The sequence below is a fragment of the Peromyscus eremicus genome, chromosome 22, assembly GCF_949786415.1.
Source record: "Peromyscus eremicus chromosome 22, PerEre_H2_v1, whole genome shotgun sequence".
NCBI lineage: Eukaryota > Metazoa > Chordata > Mammalia > Rodentia > Cricetidae > Peromyscus > Peromyscus eremicus.
The window spans coordinates 38,660,691-38,669,806 of NC_081437.1; the positions used below are offsets into that span (position 1 = coordinate 38,660,691).

At 44.1% G+C, this 9,116-nt stretch overlaps 1 protein-coding gene across 1 annotated transcript in view; it reads right to left on the reverse strand.

The window, feature by feature from the left end:
* Positions 1–651: 651 nt before the first annotated feature.
* The window catches only part of Rsad2 (radical S-adenosyl methionine domain containing 2), a 14,353-nt gene continuing 5,888 nt past the window's right edge, over positions 652–9,116 (reverse strand). Inside the window, exons 3-6 of the mRNA XM_059248549.1 lie at positions 8,578–8,807; positions 6,658–6,807; positions 5,130–5,162; positions 652–3,467 (exon numbers count right to left, since the gene is read on the reverse strand). Coding sequence (XP_059104532.1) covers positions 3,303–3,467; positions 5,130–5,162; positions 6,658–6,807; positions 8,578–8,807 — 578 coding nt within the window. The 3' untranslated portion in view covers positions 652–3,302. The remainder of the gene's footprint in view (positions 3,468–5,129; positions 5,163–6,657; positions 6,808–8,577; positions 8,808–9,116) is intronic.

The window sequence follows — 9,116 nt, forward strand, 5'->3', positions numbered from 1 at the left end:
TCTTGCTAACTCAATGAATATCTGCATCTCTCAGTGATGCTTTCAACAGTCGAGGCTGGGGAAGTGCCTGGGAGAGGTGCTTGTCAATCAGCAGAGTTGTATGGCTACTGCTAAGTTTTCTAAAATCTTCAGTCCAGATCTGGTGTTGGGAATAGTCCCTTCTGCATGGACTGCTGCTATTGGGTTTGCTTGACTGTGGTAAGCTGGACTGGGGATGTCTCATACTTCTGCAGAGACAGTCTAGTTACAACAGTTGTTAGAGCCAGGATCCTGCCATCTCAGGGAGACAGCCTAGAAGAGTGGGTTTAGCTCTGGGGTCTGTACTGCTGACCAAGTTTTATCAAGCGGTGGTACCCTTCACACTGGTGGCCATAGTAAGGGCTTGGGGGCAACCCTCCCTGACCAACTCACAGTGTCCTTCTGAGATCATCAGAGTCTGGATTGCTGGGCTCCCAAACATGTTCTTGCATGTTAGGCTGGAACATTTTCTCCAGCAGCTCAGTTCCATGTAGCCCTGCTGCAGAGTGGGTTGTCTTGAGTCAACCATATCCATAGCTTGGCTGTGTTTTAATGTGAACTCACCTCTAGCAAACTCACTATGTAAAAGTGAACAGCGAATATAACACACCAAAGAGAGACTAACACAGAATCTTAGGTCATGTACAGAACATTTTAATACACATTACCATACATTAGACCAAATGTTTCAAAACACAGTGTAATTCTACAGGGGAATGCATATACATATATCTCCCAACACTAAACCTTACCTGAACACACTCAGATGATGTGTGGTCACCCGTATTATTGTCCTTTGTCTTAAAAGAGCTTATTCAACAATATTGGTTCATCAAGAGGTAGGGTATGAGCTGAATTATTGCTGGAAGGAACCAACAGTGGCTGGTTTCGATTGTTTGGCTGTTGTTCTATGTAACAATTCGACCCCCAAACCCAATGCAGACCAAACCTGAGACCATTTTTTTTTTTTTCAGACAATTTGGTCAAGTAACACCATTCGGCATCTAGCATACAAGAAAACAGCCCATGATTTTATTATTTAACACTATATAATAGAGACACTAGGGGCTTTTTGGATGTCCTGCCCTCCAAAGTTCTTAATGAGTCCCCTTTCACAGCATGCCCATCCTAAGTCAGCAGTCACCTACACAAACTATCTGTCTGTAACACTTAGCAGATAAATGTCAACCAAATAGCTCTTCACTTTCCCAATAAAGAGCATATGTTTCACAAAATGAACACCCAGATTTAAAACTGAGAAAGCAAACCAACCCATGATCTAATCCAAGTTTGATTTTTACTATGATGATAAAATATCACCATTCTTCCCTTTAAGAAAGAGGGATTTTTGAATATTTTAAGCATAGAGGTCTCATACGTCCTGTGCATACATAAGGTGCTGGGAGTCGGAGAAACACTTGGGAGTGCATTTAGAATGGCTCATTTCCCAAGTGTACACTTTTCATGCTGGTTTTTCTTAGGGGAAGGAGACATACAGGTCCCCTCAGCTAGAAGGAAGCATACTCCAACTCAGAAGATAGAGCCTCAGCTCCAAGGTTGCTTCCCTGTCACATGACCAAGCAGGCATCTGCTCATGTCCTCTGGGCTTTCCCAGGTAAACTGAGTACACAGGACTTAACCAAAAATTATCAAAATCTGCAGGGGAAAATGTGACTCAATTTTCTCTTTAAAATATCCACATAGAAGTCAGGTGATATACAAATGTAATCCCTACCGTGATATACAAATGTAATCCCTATCTCTTGGGAAGTTAGGGCAGGAAGATCATGAGTTCCAGTCCAGCCTGGGCTACATAGTTATATACAGTTTCAAGCAAAAATAAAATAGGTCAACAACCACACACACAAACAAACAAAACAGAAAATACAGAACACCTGACCTATTTTTGATGAGACAAAAGTATGTCTCAGTTGAATTATAGTGACTTAATTGAAGTATGAACATCTTTTGTGAGAAAAATCCAGTTCCTTATCAAATTCTTAGTACTGATCCAAACACACACACACACACACAGAACAAACAATGAAAAAACAACCAAAATTCACCAAGTCCTAAAAAAGTAAGACTCTGAGATGAAGTCCGACGTCTCAGCGCCCTCTAGTGGCAGCAGTGGAATTCCAGGCGAGTTAAATTTCTTGGGCATAACAAACTTTTCAATGATTTTTGCTCTTTGATAGGAAATTATTTTCTTTCAAGCAGTGAGCCGCTGTGTAGGTTTGATAAACTTCATGCAATGGTTCCACAGGAAGAGGATTTTGACTCAGTCACATTGTCTCTTCTGCTTTTCAGTGTAAAGAAGGAACTGGTTCCTCTCATGCTGACCTAGATTGGGTCTCATTTCAGAGTTTCTTGGGAAATGTTCTGTGGAGCCACAAGTACTTTTATACCAAGCCAGCCACACTCCATATTCCTGACAGAGTCCTTCTGCCCATGCTCCCATGACTTTGGCGGAATGCACCAACACAGCCATTCAGAGTGAGATGATGACCTTCCTCTACTCAAACTCCTGTTTTAGTGTGACGGATTCAGGCAGCCTCATCACCAGGAGGGTGCAGTTGCACAAATGCCATCCTCATGGCCGCATCATAAGAGGCAAAGTGTCTCTTGGGTTTTGTAGAGAATCCTGGAGACATTGGCACCGTGCGGAACAGTCATCTTTCAAGCAGCAGCATCACGTGCTAGAGCCATAAACAGCATCCTCGGAAGTGATTCCTTCCACGAGCTCTCGGCAAATGAGGAAGAGTCTCATTGATGGCTCTTTGGGATGTGTCTTCATTCTCCCTGTACTTCTGAGTAAAAAGTCCAACATTCCAAAGCAGAACAGCATTAGAATAGCAATTGGAGGACATATTTTGTGATGTTTCCTGGTGACAAAACTGGCATATTTAGCAGAAAATAACTCACTTTCTCAAGTGGGGAGAACAAAGGAAAAAGGAAACAAGGGATTCACAGTAAAATTCCTTAAAAAGTCAAATACGTCTCTGGGAACATGCTCCTCTGTGAACTGAACTCTCTCCCTGCACACAAGCAGATTATCTGTTTTATAGATTGTCATTGCATGGTTTTACCTCTTTCTTAGTTCAGTCAAACTGAAACAAACAGACAGACAGACAAACTGCATTCTCAGTAACAATAAACCACCGACAGCCAGAGGATGTGCAGCAGATAGTCGGGTCTTCATCCCTGGAGAATGGCCAGGAGCCTAGGGTGGTGGAGACAGCTGCACATGGACCTCCCCAGGGCTCAGCAGAGTCTCCTCAGCCTCACCAGTCCAGCTTCAGGTCGGCTTTGCTCCACACATACTTCCCGCCACGCTTCAGGAACATCTTTTCATCAAATCCACTGAATTTTATCGCTTCTTCTACCCCAACATCCAGGATGGACCTGGAAGGGTCCTTCCGACCACCAGTACAGTTCAGAAAGCGCATCTGGGAAATAAAAGGTAGAAATAAGTATGTTTGCATATGGTTTATCCTATAAAACTCAACTGAGGGTATTCTCTGAAAAGTACCTCTGACATCCCAACCATGTCAAATGTGTATTGAGATCTAAGATAGATTCTAAAATCATCAGGCTCCATCCCCAACTCATACAACTCACACCCGTGGAGAGACTGGCTTGAACATGCATAGAGGCAGCCAAGAGTCATAAACAGTTACAGTTTAACTACCAAAGGACTCGATCCTCTGTTGGAGTGGAGAGGACAATAAGAACAGACTTCCCCTAAATGTAGACATCTGAGTTTGTTTAGGCATTGTGCACCGAGGTACGTGAGAACATAGAGCACAGCAGCGTGGGTACTGTGTTGTGGAGAAGCTGAGCTGAAGGATCTCAGTAAAACGGCTGCTGTGCATGTGCGATGTGAACCCTCACAGAGACTTCTCCTGACGGAATTAGACAGAGGCTACTGAGGTGGCAGAGAGCTGAGCCAAGGACAGAAGTTCCCCAACACATCCTATCCATTTGCCTTCCTCTGACTCTTTCCTCTCCAACTTTGCAGGCAGGCAGGAGGTCTTCACACTCGTGTGTCTCTACACTGAACATCCTGTAGGGCATCAGGTGGTGCACACTGAGTCACAAAGTTATCCAGTTGGAAAAAAAAAAAGAAAACAAATTTTGATCCATCCACTTTTGTTCCAGCTATGTGGAGATCACAAAGTTTGCTAAAGAGCATTGTTCAAAATCCCCAGCCAATTATGATAATTTACACTCCAAAATAGCTTTCATTTTCCTCTTTCTTTACCTCAGATCCACAAACTGAGCATGGTAGCTTTCCCCCTTATGCTTCATAATCATGTTGACAATAAACAAAATTGCTGGAATTTATCTTTGATTAACTTGAAAATGGAAAAACACAAAAGTTGTAACAAATAGCTCTCAAAATGCCAAGGTCAATACTGAGCCCTTGGTTCCTTTTATAGCTCATTAAAAAAACGAAACAACAACAAAGAAAATCAAAAACAAAACAAAACAAAAAACAGAGCCTGGAATGGAATCCTCTCTCCTCTCCTGGGAATATCAGCAGAAGTTATAAATCCAAAAGTTCTAAATAACAACAAAGAAGAGGAAAGCAAGTGTGACTTCCCTTCTTTTTTTTTTTAATAAGGGCGGGTTTTCCTTTGGAGGCAATGGCCTCAGAGATCATGGGGGTGATGTCTGGAGGGGACAATAAGACTTCCTCCCATTGTCAAGGTTCATCTGCAGTGGGGGTGTTGGCAGCCCCTGTGTTACCCAAGACAGCGTGGAGTGGAGGTGACCGTGTGCTGTCACAGTGCAGCCCTCCAACCCACGCCAGACCACACAGTGGAGGGCTCTACTGGGTGTGACACCCTCATGACATCTGCAGATGCATGGCTCCCTGGGATGTCATCTCGTGGTGGCTAACAGCAATCCAGGTCCAGGCTAATGCCCTGGGTTGAGCTGAGAGAGAACTTGGCATATGAAGCCAGGGTTGTACCATGCTGACAATAAAACCACCAGAGAGGCACTGGGTGTAACAGATGTGTTGAGAATGTGCTCCTTTGGGGACACCTCTGGTGTTCTGAGCTGCTGGCTTTCCAGTGATATTATAGCTCGTGAAAAATACTCACATATTCATCCAGAATAAGGTAGGAGTCTTTCATCTGCAGAGGAAAACAGAATCAAAATTTAGTTTTCATCCGGCAGACATTGTTTCCTTTGTATGTCCCATGGGCTGTCGCTCCTGTGGTATGTGTCTGCCTTGAATGGCCTGCTTCCCATATTCCCTCTCTATTTGCAGCCTTTGGAGTGGCCCTCAGCAGTGGAAGGCCTGCAGGGTCCAGTCCATCCAGTCATTCTGCATTTTTCTGCCTCAGACCAGAAGAATTTTACCCTGCAGGCTGCTTTGAGCAGCCTGGCTTCTCCAGCTGTTTCCAGGACAGCTATTATCTTTGTCTCTCAGTCTCCGCCACAATGGCTACCATTCAAGGAATCTCCAAGGTTTTCAAAGTTCAAGCCATGCTCTCTGCACAGGACAGCGTTTCTGAAGCTCCTGCTGTTGCTGTGACCTGACTTGAGACAGTTTTTGCACTCTCAGGTGTACTGGGCACTGCTGTACTTTCTGCAGCGAGGTTGTGACACACCTAATAAGAGCTAGGCAGTAAATAATATTACTTCCCCTTTTTCATCCTATTTCCCCACTTCTTTCCTCATTTTCCTTCCTTCCATCTTCCCTTCTTCCTTCTCTCTTCCTCCAACCCACCCCCTCTTTTGACAGGGCATTGGGTAGACTAGGCTGACCTCAAACTCACTGCACGGCCAAGGATGTCCTTGAGTTTTGGGTCCTTTGATACCACTTCTTGAATGCTGGATTATAGACTTGCAGTGACAGTTTTTAGCTACACTGGGGGATTGAACCCAGAGCTTCCAGCATGCTAGGTAGGCATTCTCCCAAGTCAGACACATTTTGAGACCAGTTAATATTTCTTGCTATTCAGGGGCCACAGTCTGTGTCCCAGTTAACCAGCTCGGTACCACACTGTGACAGCCACCTCCACCTCCACCATCCAAACAAAAACCAACAACAAACAACAGAAGACAGAAATAAAATCATAAAAGAATGGAGTGCAACCCTGCTCCTTGGCAATTTTTAGATAGAGACCCTGAGAACTGGCCAATCATTTCTTCTACATTTCATCCAGCTTTGGAAATAATCACTGGAGAGGGGAAAGGATCAGTTGTAATGCTGACACAAACATGGAAGCATTCATACCTTCCTTCCTTCAGTGTTTGAGCCCTCCCCACATGCTTCCCAAACATGTAGAGAGCCTCTGTGTGTGTGTGTGTGTGTTTTATATTAGAGTTATATGATTATCCATCTAGTCACATCATTTCTGAGGTGGCCTAGTGGAACTCATTCTTGGTTAGAAAAAAAATCAATGTCGTTGAAGAACCCCACCTCCAGATGACAGGTGGCCATAGTGGACCTCCATCTTTTTGACTCTAGGATTGATTACACCCCTCCCCTTTCTCCTTCCAGAATGTCTAGAATAACAAGAGGGCAAACTGCAGATCTCTCGGGAGAGAGTCACCCCTTCCCCGACTTTGAATCCGCGTAGCCCTGTGGTAGTGAATATGGCAGCCTTTGCTGCATACAACCTTCTGGTTAGATTCAGGCACCAAACAGGACACCTCTTTGTGACGCTCTAAGAATGCTTCAAATTCTTCATTGCTTATAAGAAATCTTTCAGCTTCCCTCAGGGCGTCTTCGCCAGAGTTCTCACCCTCAATCAGGAGGCACTGGAAGACCTGAAAAAGGATAAAGCGTTTGTTAGACCAAGAGCCTTACATCACTTTTCACTCCAAGCCTGCAGGAAACAAAGCCAGCCCCTCCCCCCCAACACACACACACCCACTTCAGGACTCGCAAGCTCAGAATACAATTGCTAGTCACTGCTAAGTCTGTGAAAACTCATAATATGAAGCTCTGAGTGATGGAGCTAACAAAGGACAGACACTTTCCCTCGGGGCATTGCTGACTTCGGCCAAAAGCCCACAGATATCAGAGGTTTTGAAGAAGCAGCAAAACTGACCCTTATCACAGAGAGCCAGTGTCTTGAAATGACTAATCAGGAAGCCTGTGCAGAAGGCATAAGAATGTAAGGCAAGTCCATGAGAGAAGAGGAATCCAAAGCAAGGAGGGAAGGTGTCTAGAGGAATTCTAAGAGTAAGAGGGTGAAGGGAGAAGAGTGAGGGACAGTAAGAGTCAATGCAGTAGCACCGAGGTGAGAGACAGTAAAGATGAGCAGCCTGGCAGGTGGCTGGAGAGGCCAGTCTTAGGTCTCTGGGCCCCTCTATCTGAGGCGTTTGTTTCTCTTTGTCCTGACTCTTTCTACCATTCATCTTTCTTCAGTTGTTTTCCATTTATTCTGTGCCTGAGGGTGCCATTGACATTTGATTTCAGTACATCAATGGTTTTTAAAAAAATATTTAAAATAGACATCATTTTTAGCTTCCTCTTAACCTATTGCCAAACATATTACAATGAACGGGGAAAAAATATGTTCTATCCTCATCCCCCACCGTCTTGGCTCACTTGGCATCTAAAGAAGATCCAAGGTGACCTTGAAATGACAGCTTTCTTGGAAGAGCATGACTCTGGCCTACCTGAGACCTTGCCTGGGTCAGCCCCCGTGTGGAAATTCTTCCCTGCTTTCAAAATACAGCCAAATGCAACTTCTTTCATGATGTTTTGCAATTCGGCGTGGTGTGCCCCTCCTTCCCCGGTTCTCCACACACAAGTGTCAAGGAACATGCGGATTCCACGTTCTAGTCCTTTCCAAAACTCAGTTTCCAGATCTTATCCTTCGGTATGCCTGCTCTGTCTCCAGGCACAGATTCAAAGGAACTACACAGGGGTTACCATGTGGCTTGTTGAAAATGCAAGCACATGCCAATGCTTCCTACCAGGCCTGCCCTTCCTGGACATCAGTGGATGTATGAAGAAGAAGCTGCTTTCTAAGCAGCCCCCTTGATGGGTTCTGAGCAGCCTGGGGCAGAAAGCTTGAATTTGCAGTGAATTTCCCCTGTGCATTGTGGGTCCTATCTATGATGGACTGGCTTGTATCCTTGTGAGCCTAGGACTTCCAGTGGCTGCTATCTGGGCCAGTCCTCAGGAATGCATTTTGGAATAAAGGCTGACATTACTCTATAGACTTCCCCTGCAACCAAGTAATTCAATGCAAACCCAAGAGCATCGGTATTTATGAAGAACATGTAGCCCCATCAACACAGAAGCCAGGAGTAGGAAGAAATGTCATTTTCTTGACAAGCTATTCTTTAAAGCATCTCCAAGCACCCAGCATGGCCTCAACCTCTACTCTCAGAAAATTCCTGAAGAAAATCATTTCAAGATTTTGGAAACAAAGAACATTGGGGGTGTAAACTTAATAGAGCCAAGAGTCAAGGTCCTGGCTAGAAAGTTCGGGTCCTCGGTGTTCCTGTTTTCAGTGTCACTGAGCCAAGCTTCCCCTGAGTGTTTTGTGGATTCAAGTCAAACATGCTCCCCTGTGGATTTACCTTCCAGCGGACAGGACTCAGATCCTTGATGTGTTCATTCATGTCTTCATCCACGTTGAAGCGATTAATGACGGAATTGATCTTGAAAGCCACCTTGTAATCTCTGCACCACTTTCTCAACTTTTGAAGGTTTTCCACGTGGTTCTTTTTTCCTTGACCTCGGCCAATAAGAACATTAACGTCCTCATTGAAGCTGTCACAGGAGATAGCAAGGATGTCCAAGAAGTCACCTGCAGGAAAATGATAATGATAATAAAAAATTCTCCCTGAGTCCTGGAATTAATTTACATCTCTTTACAGTAAAGTGTATCATCTTCTCAGCTATGCTTTAAAGAATTTCCTGATTCTCTGTCTTGTACACATGAAAGTCAGAGATGTGAATTACACGTGGTATTATATTATCATTAAAATACGTACATGGATAATGAAATCACAGAGCTACTTAATGTGATCAATTTTAAACTCTGCATACATGTATGTGCATGAATAATCATTAGCATATTTTAATAAGGTTTTTCACTTGTTTCATCATAGAGATT